This window comes from Acartia tonsa, chromosome 12, assembly GCF_053477335.1.
Source record: "Acartia tonsa isolate MP-2025a chromosome 12, ASM5347733v1, whole genome shotgun sequence".
NCBI classification, from domain to species: Eukaryota; Metazoa; Arthropoda; class Copepoda; order Calanoida; family Acartiidae; genus Acartia; species Acartia tonsa.
The window spans coordinates 12,182,120-12,201,514 of NC_137271.1; the positions used below are offsets into that span (position 1 = coordinate 12,182,120).

At 31.9% G+C, this 19,395-nt stretch overlaps 2 protein-coding genes and 1 long non-coding RNA gene across 4 annotated transcripts in view; 1 reads left to right on the top strand and 2 right to left on the bottom strand.

Moving 5' to 3' along the window:
- Positions 1–285: 285 nt before the first annotated feature.
- The window catches only part of LOC145333767 (uncharacterized), a 38,438-nt gene continuing 19,328 nt past the window's right edge, over positions 286–19,395 (top strand). Inside the window, exons 1-3 of the mRNA XM_080178997.1 lie at positions 286–407; positions 7,448–7,487; positions 18,951–18,995. Coding sequence (XP_080035123.1) covers positions 350–407; positions 7,448–7,487; positions 18,951–18,995 — 143 coding nt within the window. The 5' untranslated portion in view covers positions 286–349. The remainder of the gene's footprint in view (positions 408–7,447; positions 7,488–18,950; positions 18,996–19,395) is intronic.
- On the bottom strand, positions 14,204–14,910 carry LOC145333769 (uncharacterized). The gene is made up of 3 exons (XR_013884595.1): positions 14,812–14,910; positions 14,589–14,664; positions 14,204–14,366 (listed from the first exon to the last, which is right to left on the bottom strand). It is a non-coding gene; the product is annotated as an uncharacterized LOC145333769 (long non-coding RNA).
- On the bottom strand, positions 15,133–16,370 carry LOC145333768 (uncharacterized). Of its 2 annotated transcripts, XR_013884594.1 has the most exons (3): positions 16,303–16,370; positions 15,662–15,747; positions 15,133–15,208 (listed from the first exon to the last, which is right to left on the bottom strand). XR_013884594.1 is itself a non-coding variant. In XM_080178998.1 (2 exons), exons 1-2 carry the CDS (start codon positions 16,097–16,099, stop codon positions 15,146–15,148), a joined length of 501 nt encoding a protein of 166 aa, XP_080035124.1. In that variant the 5' UTR covers positions 16,100–16,172; the 3' UTR covers positions 15,133–15,145. The 2 variants fall into 2 exon arrangements, 1 of the variants encoding a protein (XP_080035124.1); XM_080178998.1 differs by lacking the exon at positions 16,303–16,370 and having other exon boundaries at positions 15,662–16,172.

Sequence of the window (19,395 nt, forward strand, 5' to 3'; positions counted from 1 at the left end):
TATTTTGTTTTGCTTTTTTGATCCAATTGAATCCAATCATCATGGGTTTTCCATAATTTTTCCTAGGAATATTAGTTACAAAGTAGAGCAAGTCTTAAAAAAAATGTATGTACATGTCCAATCGGTATTCATGCAATTTTGAGAACGATTCACATATAATTTTGGTGAAGAATTCTAATTAAAAATTCTAATAAAAATTCTATTAAATTTCATTTGTCCAGCTGTCAAATATTTTAGCTTTACTTTCATAAATGGTAATCCTTGTTCAATAATATTTTTATGTGTAAAAGTTATTTTTCAGATTAATATTATGGAATTAAGTCGTGTGGACATTTATAGTTAAGTCTAAATGTTGAACATTCATTGGTGGACAAGTTTATACCTCATAGCCAGCAGTATTCACTCAGGTTAGTTGGTTTTCATATAACCAGAAGGTAAGGGGGCAATGGGCTGTTTATTACATTAGTCCCCAAAGTTTTATAATAACGTATTCTCATTCATTCGCTTCACAACTTTAGTGACTTTTATTGAAATTGGATTGGTTGGTTCAATAAGTTGAGTGTCCAAATGTTTTAAATACTTATTGTAATCTATCGCATCTTATTATAGACAGCTTTCTGTGGATAATATAATAGTTATTTCTCGCATCGTATTATAAACGGCTTTCCGCGGATATAGAATGTACAATTATAAGATTAAAACCAGTTTTTTAGCCCCGAATTTCTCGCATCGTATTATAAACGGCTTTCCGCGGATACAGAATGTACAATTATAAGATTAAAACCAGTTTTTTAGCCCCGAGGTGCCGAAGGCACGGGCTAAAGAAACTGGTTTTAATCTTTTGATTGTACATTTTTATATTCGTAGAAAGCTGGATATAATACGCTGCTAGACATAGTTTTTTTTTGTATGGATGAGAACTGGTTCCTATCCACCGGATTCGAATGAATACGAGAAAGAAAAATTAAAACATTAAAATAATTTGTGTTAGCCCCTAGTGACTGAAAGCCCGGGTTAAAAAATTGTTATTAATTTTTGATTTATTTTAATATTTGTGAAAGATTGTATGTAATACGATGCTATATATGATTTTTCAGAAAGGCTAAGAACTGGTTCTCATCCAGCGGATATTAATCGTTTTCGAAGCCACTGGAATATAACATTTCAACCAAGAATTAAGTTTAATAATCAACATTTACCAATAAAAAAACCATGATTACATTTTGTCGAACACAGATTTCCTCAAAACTCATTAGAAACTATATATTTTTATTCTAATTATGTTTGTAAAAAAATGCCTAAAAAAATACTTTATTTGCATCTGACACCATCTCCAATTATTCAAGCTTCATGTCAAAAACAAAGATTGCTCCAGAAAATAGGATATAATCCAAAAAAGATATTGACAAATTCCATAAAAGTGAAGCTTGAACACATTTTTAATGCAATTAATTAAGGGAGAAGACAATGAATGATACATTAACAAACAATTTTAAGTTACCCCTCCTATACATAAACTTTATTGGTTGATAAGTTTGGATATTGCTAGTTTAAACCTTACAATAAAAATCTAATAAATGTCAACAAAGCATATTTATAATTTTGAGTACAGGTTTGATTTACAGTCCTATAGCTCTTTCCTCCCTATAGTATCTATAGTATTTTAAAATCATTATATTTTGAAAAACATCATAATCTACAATTAAAAACTTCCTCTGATTGCATAAGAAAGCATTAGAATTACAGACATTAGAGTAAAACACTAGAGAGAGAAAGGGTTAAATAACTGTATCTCCCCATCGCAACCGTCTTGTGCATCCTTCCTATTGGGTTATTGAAAATCAACCAATGGTGTCGCTTATATTAACACAGCCAAGTAGCAGAAAATAATTTAGAAGCAGACGAAAGAGGTCTTTGAAAAATGAAGGGAGGTAGTTGTCTGTATATACATTTCTACTATGGATCTGTTTTACAGACATTCCTAAAAGTAGAAAATCAAATGTTTTGAAAAATTTCCATCTTTTGAACATAACTATATATGTATGTGGTTGACTAGTAGTTGATATATAAGGTTTACTAATTAGCTTTATATTAGATTTATAAAAGATGGATACAACAATTGTATCAATACTATTAATTTTAATTTGTCTGTTAATAGTATCAAAATCAAATTCCAGGCATTCTAGATGACTATATATGAAAATACAAGTAGCCGTTTTTTTGTCTGTTTAAAATTTAGATTATCTCTTACTTTTGTTTTCTGTTTTTTACTCATGGATATTTTCATCCTTGTTTCTTCCCTTATTACCTGTTATTTTTCTGTTATCTTGTTTTATTTTTAAACCCTGTCATTTTATGGTTAAGTGATTAAGATTCTAAAACATGGAAAAAGTAGAACAGAAATATCAAAGATTCACAGATGATTACATGAATAAAGAAAGGTTTAAAAAATAAAATTCATGCTAAGTAAAATAAGTAAATTGGAACATTTTTTTTATTTACAAGTTAACTTCCTACTATAACAAAAATTGATCCATTTTTTGCTTCTTTACCACTTTTATTTAGCAACCTTTGACTTTTGGTTCTTTTTTTCATATAGAAAATCAGCTACTGACACTCTGACAGAGATATGAATAAATTAGTTTTCCTTCATATGAACCATTCCTTGACCTTGCAGAGTCATAGTCAAATATATAGTTATCCTGCCAAATATTTTAAGGGGATCTTGGACAAAGTAGCCTCCTTATAAAGTAGCCTCTAGGACAAAGTAGCCTCGGGAGAATTACTTAAGAAAATTAGCCTCCACTGTTAACACATAGGTGGTTTAGAATTTCGTGGATTTTACAAAAAGTGGTTGGTAGATTTTTTACAATTTTTAGGAAATGTTAGGTTAGGTTATAGGCTAGGGGGCCGAGCGCCCGCGGCTAGGCAGGCCAGGAGGCCGAGCGCTGCGGTCATGACCTTTATTAAAAGAAGAGGCTACTTTCTTTAGGAGACTACTTTGTCCAAGATCCATAATTTTTAGATCCAATATTTATTATGAAAAGCTGAGAATAATTAGGTTGTTCCAACTAAATTACCTCATAATTACATTTACAAACTGAAACACGAATTATCTTTATGGAAAATTAAAAATTGAATAAATATCCTGAATCAATGGAAAAAATTACTAAAAAGATTTTGGTTTAATTCTTAAATATCTGACTTTTTTCAATGTCCTCATTTTTTGTTTACTTAAAAGGACTCTCCACAGAAAAATCAACTTTGGATTTTTGAAAATCTAACCTGAAATTATTATTCTCTGTTCAATTTTAGGCATTTTTTGTTTTTGTGGCATCGTTATCGAAGCCCTTTGAAATTTTTTACCTCCTTTAAGTGAATCCTCCCGCCATTTAATTTGTGCTGCTTTAGTGATTTTTAGCTTCTATTTTTGCCGCCGTTGCCGCATTCATCGCCCTTCTCCGCCGCTACTCCGCTATTCATCGCTTTTTAATACATGCTCCCCTCTCCCTTGTTCAGAAATTAAATAGAGGCTGGGGGTGTTGTGTATAGCACCGTACGCAATGTATAGCGGAGTAGCGGCGGAGAAGGGCGATGAATGCGGCAACTGCGGCAAAAGATGGTTATATTTGGCGGAGGCGAACACAAAATGGAGGCGGCAGGATTGTCCAGTCAAGGAAGAGGATAAATTGTAGAGCGGCCGGTTGCAATGGAGCAAATGTTCTTTAGCGGCAAACATATATTGAGTGGAGGAAAGTGTAGAATATATTGTTATAGCGGCAGTACAAATAGGCGGCGGACAAAATTTTCAAAGGGCTTCGATCGCGATGCCACAAAAACAAAAAATGCCTAAAATTGAACAGAGAATAATAGTTTCAGGTTAGATTTTCAAAATTCCAAAGTTGATTTTTCTGTGGAGAGTCCTTTTAAGGGCCCTTAAGGTATGGGGGGGGGGGGGGTGTAAAGGCGACCTCTTATTTTAGGTGGTGGTAACATCACTCAAAATAATGTTGAGCCTTCCCAGGAGAAGATATATTACAATGGAGAACCATATCTGTTCTCGGTTATCGAGATACTTCGATTCACAGAGACAGACAGACGGAGATCCTGTTATTTTATTATAAGGATTTACTTTTCTTAAAATACAACTAATTACATAGAAACATAACATAGAAAGAAAGAAATATTAATTAAAAAGGCTTCATTCTATGTAAGAAAATGTATGTATGATATTTTTAATGGATTTTTTCCTATTGATTTTTAACTTTTTCAAGGAAAAGGATGTCAACACTCTTTGAATAGTAAAGCAAAAAAATCTATTAAGGCCAAATTTACAATGTACGGTACGTGAAAAAAGTCGCTCAAAACAATTTCTCTCATCGTAAAAATGAAGAATGAATAGAGAATGAGTGGATAATCCCTCATTTTTATGACGTTATATGCTGATTTTTTGAGCGACTTTCCTCACTTACAATTTATGTTATAGAGCAATTAAAAAAAGAAACAAGTAGGTGAATGACTTACAGGCTAACGGATCAAGTTGCATACTAGAAGCTTTTTTGGTAAGGCGTATCGTTACAAAAAAAATCCAACAGTCTATCTTAAATATTAGCCGAGAAAATCACTTTCGGACGGACTGTTGGACAGACAGGCAATTATACAGGGTGGGCCAGATAAATCCGGACTTTTTCTTATTTTTAAACAAACGAACATAAAATCGTCAATTTTAAAGATTTTATTGAATTTTAAAAACTGGGAAGTAAACTAGGTATATGACTATTAGATTATTCAATAAAATCGCCGCTAGCCTCAATCACTGCCTTTACCCGCCCCCTAAACCGGCCCCCGATCCTGGTCACCATGTCCTTGTCCAAGATGGCGAAGTTCTCCTTGATAGTGGCAATGAGGGAGGTCTTTATGGTATAGGCGCGTCTATTAGTTCGTGCATTAATGGCGCTTTAGGCCAATAAGTCAATTGTATGAAGATCAGGGCTGCTGGGAGGCCACATCTCCTTAGGGACGTGAGTAACCGCAGGATCCAAATATACCCATCTTTCAAGCTACCAATCGACACGGAGGCTCTTATTTTGGCCACAGTTAAGCTAGAACAACGTTTTATACCTTTTTGGAAATGGCATGAAGATTAAGCTATGGTTATTATCGCAACACATAGTCTAATACGATTTTTAAGGTTCCAAATGGGCCCATGTAGAAGAAATTTTCAAGATTATTGACATTTTTGACACCTTAAAATCTGCCACGTTTCACTTTGCCGGAGTACTACGGACAAACCAGATGTGATAGAGAGCTTTAGTTTTTTTCTAGTGCCTTTATTAAGTATCTAACAGTATCTCCAGCAAGTTTAAGTCTATCTCAGCTACAGATGGGCTGAGATCAGATTTAGTGTCCTATATTGATAATCTAGGGTAAACTAGCGCTCATTTCGAATCTGCCATGTTAAACATAAGCACTGCCAGCACGGAGTACACATCCTCCAAAAATTTTCATGGGCCAAAAGGTAATTACCTAAGCTTTTTATAGTGTGGTCAAACGTCCTGATTGGTCAAGTAGTTTTGGTGCTATGGCCGTTTGAAAAAAGTCCGGATTTATGTGGCCCACCCTGTAAATAATTTTGTTTAAACTTCAAATAAAATAAGATAAAGAAGAAAATGTTTATATTCTTGCTCTTGTAGACATTCTACATTTATCCATGTGTACTATGTAGGTATACAGGATAGGACAATCAATGTACAAAGAATAAATCTTCCACCCAATTTACTTGTGCTTATGGTAACAAAACATTATATAGGAATTACGGATTTTAGTTTAATAAAAGCGTTATGAACCTTTCAATCCCTGATAAAATGTAAAAATACTTAAGTAAAAAGGAATTTATTTGTCTTTTTAATTCGACGAAACTCTATAATTCGTTTTGTCTGTCTTTGTGTTTTACACAGCTGCTGTCAGAGATAACATAAAAGTATACTATAAAAAACTATAAGGAATTTTATTTATAGCAGTATCCTCCCCCAAAACCTTCCCTTGACCTGTAAAGAGCTTCACTATAAAGAAGAACCATTTTGGTTCAGCGGTTAGCGAGATTCTTCACTTCTGACACAAAGACAATCTGCCTTTGTGTATGTGCATAATGCTGTAGAAGATTATAGTAGCTGAGCTCCTAGATCTAGGGGATACGTATTTAGGGTAGTAAAATAGACTAAAACCAGCCCTAGGCTTAAAAAACACACTGTATATTTATGTTGTTTTTTTCCTTATTTTGCTTTACATTCATATTTCTATCTTGGAATGAAGAAATGTTTATCTTAGAGAAAACTATTTTACCTTATCTAACGCCATTTAACGCCGTTATATGATAACAACATGTAACATTTTAAATTTATCTTGGGGTAAACCAGTTTTCATTCAGCAGATGAATTATCTCCCTTTTCCAGATTCCCACCAAATAAATGTCAAACTAATTTTGCTGTAAACATGTCTTACTGTAAATCTTTTTTTTTCTTTATCTAGAAATTTTGTTAAGTTGAAATTTTCTTTCTATTGCCCATAGTAATGGCCTCCACGACCCCCCCTCTCCTCTTTGAAATAGTCTTATTTATGTACTAGACCAATGATAAAAATCCGCTAATAATTGTGAATTTATCCGCATAGCCGTTTAAAGATATTAGCAAACATGCAAAAAACACTGTTCAGACAGATGAACTTCTAATTAACTTTTCTGAACAATCCTTTATGTTCTTATGCTTGATTTAAAGGGAGAAAACTAAGATACACATTTCCAATAATGATACCCAAAAATACCCCGTCTCTATATTACAATTAGAGTTTCAAACGTTTGGACACTCCAATTAATGAACCGACCAATTAAAATGCAATGAAAGTCCACGCCGTTGTTAAGCCAACGAATTAAAACGTTGGGGACTAGTGTTAGAAGCAGGCCAATCCAATGCCATTTTTGTTAGTTTGACTTCAGAGTAACATTTGATCGTTATTCGTTTATTCGGTGACCAATATATAGTTTTTAAAAAAGAAGTATAATTAACCACTGAAAAATGCTGCTTCTGCAATCAAAGTTAAATTAATATTTAATATTTGAAAGCTCTTTTTTTGTTAAATTCGAGAAAAACCCAAATGAACAAAATATGTTCTGTAAGTGTACCTTCATAGTCAGACCAATAATTTTCTTGCAGAGAACTTAAGGGATAACACAATTTGATGTACATCCCCTATGATGTTAAACAAAAGAACCGTTATGTAGATTACAATTAGTGGTTGAAACGTTGGAACACTCAACTCAATTAACCAAACAGTCAAAATTCAATAAAAGGCCTGTACTTGAATCTAGAGTAAACCCTTTTAAAACCTAAAAATATATGCTGTACAAAGTGGGACCGAGATTTTTCCTGTCATCATATATATAATTATTTAGGATGTAGTCTGGAATGTGAGGACGATGAATTTCAATGCAGGTAAATATTATACAAATTTATTTAGAAGACGAAAAAAGTTCCTTAAAAAATCAGCATGTTACGTCATAAAAACAAGAGATTATCCATCCCTTGTTAGGGGTTTTCTTTCCCACTCCTCCTCTCCTCATCCCTAATTTTTATGACGTCATTGAGGGACTTTCTTCGTCTTCTTAGTTTAGATAGATATTAAGTAATAAACAAAATTTTTAAAAAATATTTTAGAGTGCATTTTAAAAAGGCAATGTGATATTTTTATTATGTCAAACTCTGCTGGGCTTTCTAGTACAAAAAATAACCTAACCTAACGTGACATAAAGTATTAAAAAATAACAAATAAAGCCTACCCTCTTAAATTCGATTTATTTCTGTATTGGACAAGGCTAGGGGGACAGTCAGAGTGAATTATAGAGTAAATTCACTACTATTAAAGCAAGAATTATATTAGTTGTTATTGGATATAGGTTATACATGGATATATTGACAGAGGAAAATTTGTCGTTAATTTAGCTTGCTAATTAGGATCTCATTTCAGTGGTCAGTTCGTACAGTAGGAGAGAAAGGGATTGGATGGGGTAAAGGGAACGGGTGGGGGTTTGAGAATTACTTTATTAGATTACTCAAAAATATAGTACATTCAATTGGATTTGTAAAATCTCTTTGTTTGTTAGATTTTACTGATAGAACATATGAGAAAAAACTCATATGTACAACTTATATTCTGTACAAAACGGGCCCTTGAATTAGCCCCGCATCCAACACAACACATCCAATTCAACAGGGATGTTTTTGTTGGATCTATTTGTTTTTGTAGCCAGTATTAATAAATAATTAATACTAAGATAATAACATTTAATTATAGGATAATCTTCATTATTTTTTTTTCTCATAGACATAGAAAATAATCAAATTTATATATTCTTATTTTCTCAAAAGATGGGGATGTTTACAATATACTGTGTGGGGAAAAACACTTTTTGCCTTCGAAATAAATTTAATGCCAGAATGAATTTTTTCTTTAACGTTTGTTTGGGAAACATGATTTTCTCGGCTGCTATCTAATATGTCTGTTGGAACGTTCTTAACAGTTCTATTGAAGAGAATTCCCAAAGGATGCTTTGTATCAGAAGAAGGTTCCATCAAAACTATTGACTTCGCCCCTAGCATGAAAGGGCTCTGTATTCGGAGGGGTAGGAAGGCTTTAGAAAAATAGCCCAAAACCACTCATAAATTTCTAATGTAGAAATGTTATAGTCAAAAACCATTTTCTAAAGCTTACTGAAATTTGAAAATGAAAAACGTAATCTTTTTATTGGTAAGCGAGATCGTAATGAACAAACCAAAAAACATACTACTGTTATTCTTGTATATGGGCCTCTAATTAGATAGATATTTATTAATTCCACTAATAGTAACAAATTTTTATATAAGTTCATTACATTGAATAAACAATATCAATAATAAAATATTAAATATAACTAGGAAGATCATGGCACTACATTTGTATAATAGATACTATTGTAGGTTTACCCATGACTTAATTTTAATTTTCATGTTACTGATTGTGAGAAGACGGCGGAGGACAAGGCAGGCTGAAGGCTGAGAGTATGTTCATAAGTAATTATTTTATGGACATGTACAAGGGTTATTGTGTAGGTTTTAGTAGCAGATATTGCAATTATGATCGCTACAGTTTATGAATAGTTTGTATTTATCTATAAAGTGTTTTAGTATTGCTTTTTTAATTTTTTTTCTGTTTTTTATTTGTTTTAATTCTATATTTAGTTTATTCCAGTCTTTGGGAATGGTAAATTTTGTTATAGATGATTTGTTTGCTCCGTTTATTTTCAAGTTCCAAATATTCCTGCGTAGTCTCTCATGTGGAACTTCTTTTTTTATTAAGTTTAGACTTGCAGTTGGTGCGTATTCATAGAAAACGGAGTGTCCTATTAATAGGTTATTGTATGTGATTAGATCTTTGAATTTGAGAATTTTGTATTTCTTAAAGAGTGGTTCAGTGTGGATTCTTCTGGATGAACCATGTATGTTTAAAATGATACGTTTTTGTATAGTAGTGATTGTATTTAAAGCTTTTGTGTTGTTTGGTGCCCAAATGCTAATTCCATATTCTATGAAAGGCTTACCTAGTGCATTGTAGCATAGTATTTTTTGCTTTGTTGGAATCTCTTTTTTTATGTTTCTTAAGATATGATTGCATGTATTTAATTTACTTATTGTTTTATTGATGTGGCTATTAAAATTTGCCTTTTCATCTAATAGAAATCCTAGGAATTTGAAAGAGGATTCTTGAGTATTAATGTGATTGCTTTTAACAGTTTGTATGATGGTATCGTTTATTTTAATGTTAATTTCTTGTTTTGTGTTGAAATTTATAATTCTGGTTTTAGTGGGGTTTAGGCACAGTGGGATCCAGTGGGACATCCAAAAAATTTAAAATTGACTTTTATCTATCCTAAGAATTAATAATGGCTGTAAGTAGACAGCTAGAAAAGAAATTTTTAAAAAATATTCATTTTTGGCGGATTTACGCCATTTTTAAAAAAGGTAGTGAAAAATTTCTTTTCAGTTTTGATGATTTTCCAGATTTTTTTACACAATTTTTTCAAAGCAACAAAAAATACATTTATGTTCATCTTATGAAAATAATTTTTGAATGAGGTACTTTTCAGATACCTGTACCAATGTCTAATTAAAGAAAAGTTTTAAAAAAATATTTTTTTGGTGGTGTAAATTGACATTTTGTGAGAAAATTTCACCAAAAATATTAAGATTTTTAACCCCAAAAAATCAGTTTTCTCCATTTTACCCAAAAACGGCCAGGATGCCCCAGGTTTTGCAATAATAATATTAATATGCAACATGTATTGTGTTTAAAACAGTTTTCATAACCTGGGGCCTCCCGGCCGTTTTCGAGTAATTGAGCATTTTACATTGCATGGTTTGAACAATTTCGTTCTTGTTAATTTGAAATTTTCCCTCGTTAGAGGGGAAGGAGTCATTTTAGAGCCCAAAGTCATCTCTGCAATGTTTTCTAACTTTTTGAGACGGAACTTTCTTTACCTATGCATTATTTGCCTCCGGCCAACCGTTTCGCCGTTATTTGCCGCCGTAGGTGTGATTTTTAACGATTTTTGCTGTTCTCGCGGTTTTAATGGACATTTAAGGGAACAAGGAGTCCTTTAAAAAGATGACTTATAAATACTTTTATTTTAGCAATTAAATTTGCTAAATTTCATGTGTTCTGAAAAAAATTGTATTTCTAACTGGTTTTGGTTCAGCAGAAATTCAAATTCGGGGATTAATTATAATATTGCATAAACATTATATATGCGTCTGAGAGAGAGAGAGAAATATACATTTGAGAGAGAATATAATATAAGCAATTATGTTTATATTCTTATACAAACTTTAAATGAAGATAGCTAGACTTAGAATAAAGGTATTAACACAAAATCAAAAGTGTTTTGAAAATTATGTTATTGTTGTTTATATCTGTAAAAAAAAACATTAGAAAACATGCCTTATTAGTGTCCTATTTTAATTATACTGGACCTACCTAAAAATGCCGGGACTCGAACTGGGTGCACCTGACGCTATATTCATGTTCACAAACATTGTTTGCATTGAAGAAATATTTACATAGATGTTTATTTTGTTAAAATATTCCTATCCTAACTAAAGTTATGAAGGTTTATAGATTTTTTAAAAATAGGGTAGCTTCGCTCCTCCAAAACCGTCAGACGTACTTACCAAATGCACATTAGAAGTTAACAGAAGCAAAATTTATGTTATTTTTGAGTTAAAGCAAAAGAAATTACATCATTTCATCAAATACAAGCTTTTTTATTGATGTTTACTTTTGTCTACCCTTAATGTCCCGTTTTTTGGCAAAAGATCTCACTGTGTTAGGGTTAGTTTATTGTGGTTGAACCATTCAGTGATTTCTGCCATTAAAGTGTTTCCTAGGGTTTCTATTTCTGTTTTGTTTTTGCCACTTACTGCAATCATGGTGTCATCTGCAAAGAGATTTATGAAACATTTGATCATGTCTGGTAAATCATTTATATAAATGATGAAAAGTAATGGTCCTAGTATTGATCCTTGTGGCACCCCAATTTTTCTCCAATTTTGCATGTATGTGTTCTGCCATTTAGATAATTTTTGAACCAGTTGAGTTCTGTATTTTGTATTCCTATTTTTTTTAGTTTGGTTAGTAGTATGTTTATGTCAACGGTGTCAAATGCTTTGGTAAGATCTATGAATATGGAAGATGTTGACATCTTATTATCTTTGTCCTTTTCGATTTTTTCCATAGTTGCAATCATTGCATGGATGCATGAGTGTAATGATCTGAATCCAAATTGCTTGCATGAAAGTATATTGTTTTTTTCTAAGTACATTCTTAGTTGGTGAGCAACAACTTTTTCAAGCACTTTGGAAATGGCATTTATAAGAGCGATTGGTCTGTAGTTGTTAGGATCGGTTTTGCTGCCTTTTTTGTAGATTGCAACGATGATTGCTGCTTTTAATCTGGTGTGAACAATACCTGAGTGTAGCGAGCTGTTTATTATATTAGCTAATACTCTGGGTATTTTTTGTAAGATGGTTTTGATTATGACACCTGGGATTCCATCTGGTCCTGCAGATAGTTTAGGTTTTAGTGTCTTATTTATTTTTGTTATATCATCAGCTGTTATGTTTTTGAATTTGAATCTAGTGTTTTGTTCATGTATGTTATTTATGTATTCTTGTTGTTTTGTATTGTCTGTATGAATTTTATTTGATAGCTCTGTACCAATTCCGTTAAAGAATTTGTTTAGCTCTGTAGCAATGTCAATATCTTCAGTTAGTTCTTTATTGTTAATTATTATTTTGTCAGGTTTAGTATTTTTTTTGTTATTAGTGTGTCTGTTTGAGGCTTTGTTGATTGATCTCCACATAGCTTTGGAGTTGTGTTTAGTTTTTTTGAATTCATTTTCATAGTATTTAATTTTAGCTTTCCTAATTTTGGATTGTAGCTCTTTTTTAAACTCTACGTGTTGTGTGTTATGTAAGGGTAGTTTACTTTTAAGTTTTTTAAGGTATAATTTCCTTTCAATTTTGAATAGTTTCTTAATCTCGTCATTTATCCATGGCGAAAAATTGGTGTCTTTTTTTTATCTTTTTTAGGGTGTATTTTTTGTTTGGGAATGATTCATTAAATATATTGTCTATTTTATTGAAAAATTTGTTCCATTTGTCAATTGTGTTGTTTGTATTGAGAATGTGGTTTATGTTGTCAGTGTTAAATTTTCTGCGGTGATAAGTGTTGGTAGCATTTTTGTAGGTGATATCTGTCTTTTGTATGGATTTAATGATTAAGAAGTGGTCGGTAATTGAGTTGCATATGATATAGTTTTTACTGTTATTATAATTATTTGATAGTATATTATCAATGATAGAAGCAGTGTTATTAGTGACTCTGGTGGGTCTGTTGATTAGGGGTATTATGTTTTGATTTTCAAAGGTCTGGTAGAATTTTCTAATAATTTCCATAGTGTTATATTTAAGGATGTCCATGTTTAGATCTCCAAGTATATCATAGTTAGTGTTTGGGAAATGTGTGTCCTTATATTCCAAGAGCAGTTTAATATCATTAATGCAGTTTTCGATGTCATGTGTACATTGTGAAGGGGGTCTGTAGAGAGTTGAAAGGATATTGGTTTTGTTTTTTGTTTTATATTCGATGGTTAGGAATTCAATATGACCCTTTATAACTGTCATTTCTTTTATAACTCTAAAGTTTATGTAATCTTTGCAGTATATGCTAACCCCCCCCCCCCCCTCTTTTATTTTTTCTAAGTAATGTTGCTGGTTCGTGGTATCCAGGAATGATAAGGTTATTAATGTTACCCTATACTTCTGTGAAGCAGATTATATCTATGTCAGAGTTTAATTCATTTAGTAGATATAGAAAATTATTTGAATTTTTGTCAATGCTCCTAATGTTTTGATGAGCTATGCTGAAGTGTTTTAGGTTTTTGATGTGAGAGCAATCAACATAACTGGATTCAGTATTATTGATGTTTATTGTGATTTGTTGGAAATTAGTTGATAATCCTTGTACATTATTACTAATGTCATTCATGTTTAAATTTTATATTTTTTTTAGTTTTTGTAGCCTTCCTTTCTGCCTTAACCCCCCCCCCCCCTTGAGGATAATTATGAAAATAGTCTCCATTGGAGAAAATATTTATGAATAAACTAGGAAACGGTAAGCAATTTGATAATTTATCATATTTTATTAAACATACATATTACAGTAGGTAAGAGTATTTGAAAGTGTTGAAATTTATTATCTGTTACTGATAAGATTTTGAGTATATAATTACTCATGTATACTTTCATGAAGTAGTTTTTTTTACTAATATACTGGTTATGTGTTAATTAATGCCATTAATAAAATTTTCAGTTGTAATTACTGTTAAATGTAATTTAGTACTAAATATATTTTGTTATGTTACTTAAAGATTTGTGCTTGTTATTTTTGTCAGTCTTATAGGTCTACTTAAGAATAGAAATTTTATTGAGATACTGTTGTGTTTATGCTTGTATTAAGCTTGTTGTTTTTGTTACTCTTATAGTTCATAGTTCGTTTATTTTAAGTAAAATATGATCAAGATTAATGTAATGATTTATTAATAACATATTTAGTTTGGTTGACAATCAATGCATTAATTAACATTTCCATTTGGTCTTCAGTTTGTTGTCTTAAAAAGGCGGTGTAGTTCTACTGGTGGGTGTCGGCTTTCAGTAGGGTGGTGAAAAAGCCAAACAGTTTGTTGTCTTAAAAAGGTGTGTGGTTCTACTGATGGGTGTCGTCTAAAATATAAGTATAAGTGACTGAATATATTTTTTATAGTGTGGTTAACTAGTATGAATGTTGTTAATTTTAGCTAGAGTTAATCATTCAGCATAATTTTATTCATTTTTAAAGATAGGAGTTTCATAAGTTTTAAGTCAACGAGTTTTCTATTTTTAAGGTAATATTTTAACTTAGTGGACAGTTAAATTAATCATTTAATTTTTTATTATGAAAGTTACCTTTCAGTAGAGTGGTGAAAAAGACCAATACATTTTGTTGTCTTAAAAGGTGGTGTAGTTCTACAGCTGGTGTCGGCTGAAATATAAGTATAAGTAAATGAATATATTTTTTTTTTTATAGTGTGGTTATATAAAGTTGTAACAGATTTTCAGATTTTTTTAGGTAATGCTTTATCCTAATGGACATATAAAAGATTTAATTAAGTTTTATTATTGTAGTTACCTTCCAGTTGGGTGGTGACAAAAAAAATCCACACAGTGTTGAATCTTTCAGTTGCACTTGCAGTGTTGTTTCTTTGTCAAATTTGCGAGTGTCTGTGCTGAAATATAAACAATAGTTAATATATGTATATTATTTTTTTATAGTGTTAATACACAGTGTAAACAATATTAGCTGTGTTCAGTTAATATCTTTTTTCTAGTGGGAAAATAAAACTGTTGTTAATGTCATAGGGTTTGTTAGTCATATAGAATGTTAGATTATTATGAGTGTGTATAATAGATGATTTATTTATTGTATAGTATTAAAGTTCAACTTTGCTAGTTGATGTTAGCAGTTAATCCTTGTTCTTGCTGTTTTTAACAATACTGTTGTTTTTGGTGGTATCAAAGTTACTGGCCTGAAATAAATATTTTTTTAGTGAATATAAGATTACGTCATCATAGAGAAACAATTTTTTGCTTTCTAATCGCGAGGAAGACGGTATAGAGAGAGAATTTGCTCTTATTTAACAAGGAAGATAATATTCAGAAGGGGTAAGAAAATAATAATTAGTATGTAACAATCATGTATTACTTTTTAGTTTCTATATTTAATTGTCTTTTTTTCTTTCATATGGTATATATGGTATTTTGATTGCCTCTTCCCAATCTTTTTTGATGGTTTTAAAAGCATTTGCAACTTCAGTTAGTGGTTGCCAATTTTCGCCCGCTTTTTTGATTTCTAATGTGTATCTATATGTTTTGAAGTCTATGTTTTGTTTCGTTTTATAGTTCTTTTTTCGTAGTTTGTAAGCTATTTCATTAAGCTTTTTTATGTGCTGTTTAGCACAGTGGGGTATCTCTCTAGTTACCTGGACAAAATCTTGTTTCTCCTTATTCTTGTTAAAGCTTGCAAGACCCAGCAGAAAGATTTCAGCTGGATAATAGCCTGTATCATCTGAAAGATTGAACTTATTGTTAGTAAAAGAGATTTTGTAGAGACAACCTGCTTTTTTCTTCTCTTTCTTGTCCGTCTTTCCGCCCATGGGAATCTTAACAGGTGGGTTGTTGATCATTTTTGGGAAAGATTTTTCAATCTCTTTTTTTGTGTCTGTTTTTCCGTCCGTTTTTTTTTCAAGTCCATCATTAAGGATGTCCCTAACTATGTTGTCAATTTCCTCTGTATTTTGGTCATTTTGGGTGGCTAAGAAGAAGCAGTTTTTCGTTTTAGCGAATTCTCGTTGTATTTTAGGTAGTACCCCCAATTCTATCTTGAGTTTTTCAAGCTCAGTATTGAGTAATTTTGTCATTTTTTCAGTGAATTTTTGTCTGTCGTTTACATGTACAAAATCGGATGAATCTTTTATCAATTTAGTTTTTAGATTTTCGAGTTTTTGATCCATGCTTATTGAGTAGTGGGAATTATTCTGTGTATTATCTTTCTTTTTAGTCAGTATGTATGAAATATATATGTATTAAATATATTTGATTGTTTAATGTAAAAATGGCTTACCTATCTATTTAATCACAAATACATGAGCCGAGTCAAGAATATAGAAAAATGAATGTTCACTGTTCAGCTTTCTCTGTTCAACTGGAAATTACTAGGCACGCAGCCGCTAGGCTAATCCTATTATATAAAGTAGTAAGATTTGTCGAATTATTTTTATCATTTGTATGTCAAAATTAAATAAAATTAATGGGGTGGTTTTGGCCTGTTTTATTTTCATAGTGAAGTCTTGGGAGCACCCATAGAAGCAAGAGGCGAAGCAAAGCTTTTATATTTTTTTGTTAGAAAATTGAAAGGATATCCTCTGAAATGAGAAAAAAACGATAATTAAATGCATCTTTTTTCTTTGATCAAATAGGATCAGGTAGGGAGGGGAAATTGGAATATAAATTTTACTGAACTCCACAGATTATTAATTACTTCAATTTTTAATGATTGGTTTGTACAAAAAAACAATGTTTAAACTATCCAACCAATACTTTTAATCTGCACAAGGTATAATTTTGTTTATCATATTGTTACAGGTTCATTGTCTTATTCCTTTATATTAGGGTTGGGCCGGATATTTTTTTGGCCGGATACCGGATATCCGGCTGATTTCAAATGCAAATATCCGGTTATCCGGCCAAATTACCGTATATCCGGCCGGATAACCGGCCAAATTACTACATATTAAATTATCGAAAAAGGATATAATCCCTACTATGGCAACGCACCTTAAGGGGCGATTTGTTGTATTTTTAAAATTGCTTTTAATAGGTTATTTAGGTTAGGTTAGGTTATATTTGGTAAGGTGACTGCCCCGCAGGGTTAGGCAATTGGCCCTGCAAGGTTAGAGTCCCCCGCGAGAGGCTAGAAATAGGAGGAAAGCTATTGTGAAAATACGAATAATCGCTACTTAAGGGGCGTTGCCACGAAAGGGACTATACCCGTCAAAAAAATTTCTTCATAAACTGGTGTTTTATATTATACTAGCGGCTGCATCCCTAGTATCTGGGGATATTAGAAGGGACATGAAAGTGTAGAAAAATAACTTAAAACCTTACAACGACTTTTTAATAAAAATTAAACAGCCTTAAACCACACTATAAGAAGCTTCACTCTAAAGGAGAACCATATCGGTTCAGCAGTTAGCGAGATCCTTCACTACAGACAAAAAAGCTTACTACTTATATAATAGGAGGATAAAATTAAGGTTAAAACTTAAAAATTAAGTAACTATTAAATGATCTTTCTTCTTAGCAAATAAATCTAATTAACTATTACTGTCCCCAATCTGTAATATCAACCCCTAACGGTTGGAGGATGGGCGGGGAGGTGGCGTTGAATGCCTGCCCCCCCCCCCTCTGTTTTTTCTATCCCATTTTCTGTGTATAAATGGTATAGGGCTATAACTGAGTAACTTTCGAAATATGGGTATGACACATAACTGAGAGTTGACATTTTTTTAATACCTCCTTCCTGGCGGGCCTGTGATGCCAGCAAATCTGGTAAGGTCATTCAGGTAAAAAGTAAAAATACCCTATAGTCATACATCCTCATATGTAATATAGGTGTTCAAGTCGATTTCAGGTTCCAGGTATTATCCTGCAAGTCCTGAACCTCCAGGTCTCCAGAGATCTTCAAACGGTTCCTGTGACCGCAAATTTTTACTTAAAGATTTCAAATTTTAAACTTAGGCTTTTTTATATATCTTCATGACATATTACAATTTCATAAAATCCGTTGCTGCCAAGTACTGCTGCCACCGCCAAAATTGAAATGTTTTGAGATTTCTAATATAAAATTTACATTAAGATAAATATTTTCAGAAAAAATTGTTTTTCTAGCTTCAATAATAAGAAAATTACAGCCATTTAAGATTAAAAAAAAGAGATATTTGTTGTAAAATATAAAAGATTATATTGCCGGATATCCGGCCGGATAGTTTCAATATCCGGTATCCGGCCACACCGGATATCCGGCCCAACCCTACTTTATATCCCTGAATATGATATAGTTTTGTCATCATGCAACACCTTCATATAAAGGGAAAAGTAGGTTGCGGTTAAAATCCGTAAAAGTGTGTGATTTAAGGCTTAAAAATAGTAGTAAAACGATAATGTTTACTAAATATGTGTATTTCTTATTGAAAAGAACTATAGACAACAAATTTTAAAAAAAAAGTTAACATAAATATTTATCGTTCTACTACTGTTTTTAACTTAAAACTCACAACGTTTACGAATTTTACCCGCAACCAACTTTTCCCTTTATTTAGAATGTGTATTATACTAGGGACGTGCATTAGGGGGGGGGGATGTCAACACTCTATTAAAATATGAAATTGTTAAAGGATTACCTTTCCAGTTTTCACCCCCTCAAAAATTCCTTGTAGAAAACAAGACCGTGTTATTTAGAATCGTATTATAGACAGCTTACTGCGGATATTGAATTACTTTTGCCTTTTGAGTTTTCGGGTGAACAAAACTAGTATCAATTTATGATTTTTATTTTAATATTCGTAGATTTTTCTGTATGGCATAGAACTGAAAAAAAATAACAAAATATATTACAAAACGTTGCCTGGTTTCTCTATTTTAAGCTTTTTTTATTAGGGTTAGCTCAAACGACTGCCGAGCCATAAGATAATGTTTTCTTTTTTTTTTTAGGAATGAGAATGTGAACGCAATTCTCTCCATCAATGAGTGGAATAGGTAACATTTATTTTCCGTGAAGTTGATATGCCATGACCCATAGACGGGCGTAATAAATAAATATCATCATAGACAGCTTTCCGCAGACATTAAAATATAAGATTAAATCAGTTTTTTTTAGCCCAAAAGGCCCGACTAAAAAAACTGGAACCAATTTTAAGGTATCGATTTTGATATTCGTGGAAAAGTGTCTGTAATACGATGCTAAACCAGATTTTTCAGAATTGCTAAAATCTAGTTCTATTACAGCAAATATTAATCGGTTTCGAAGTAATACTGGAAAACGGGTTTAAAATGATAGGAAATTTTGATGTTTATTTAACTTATGCAGGTAGATTGGGATTTTAGGCCAGTTGATTTAATTGAATTAAACAAACGCCTTTTCACTCTAAAATTTACC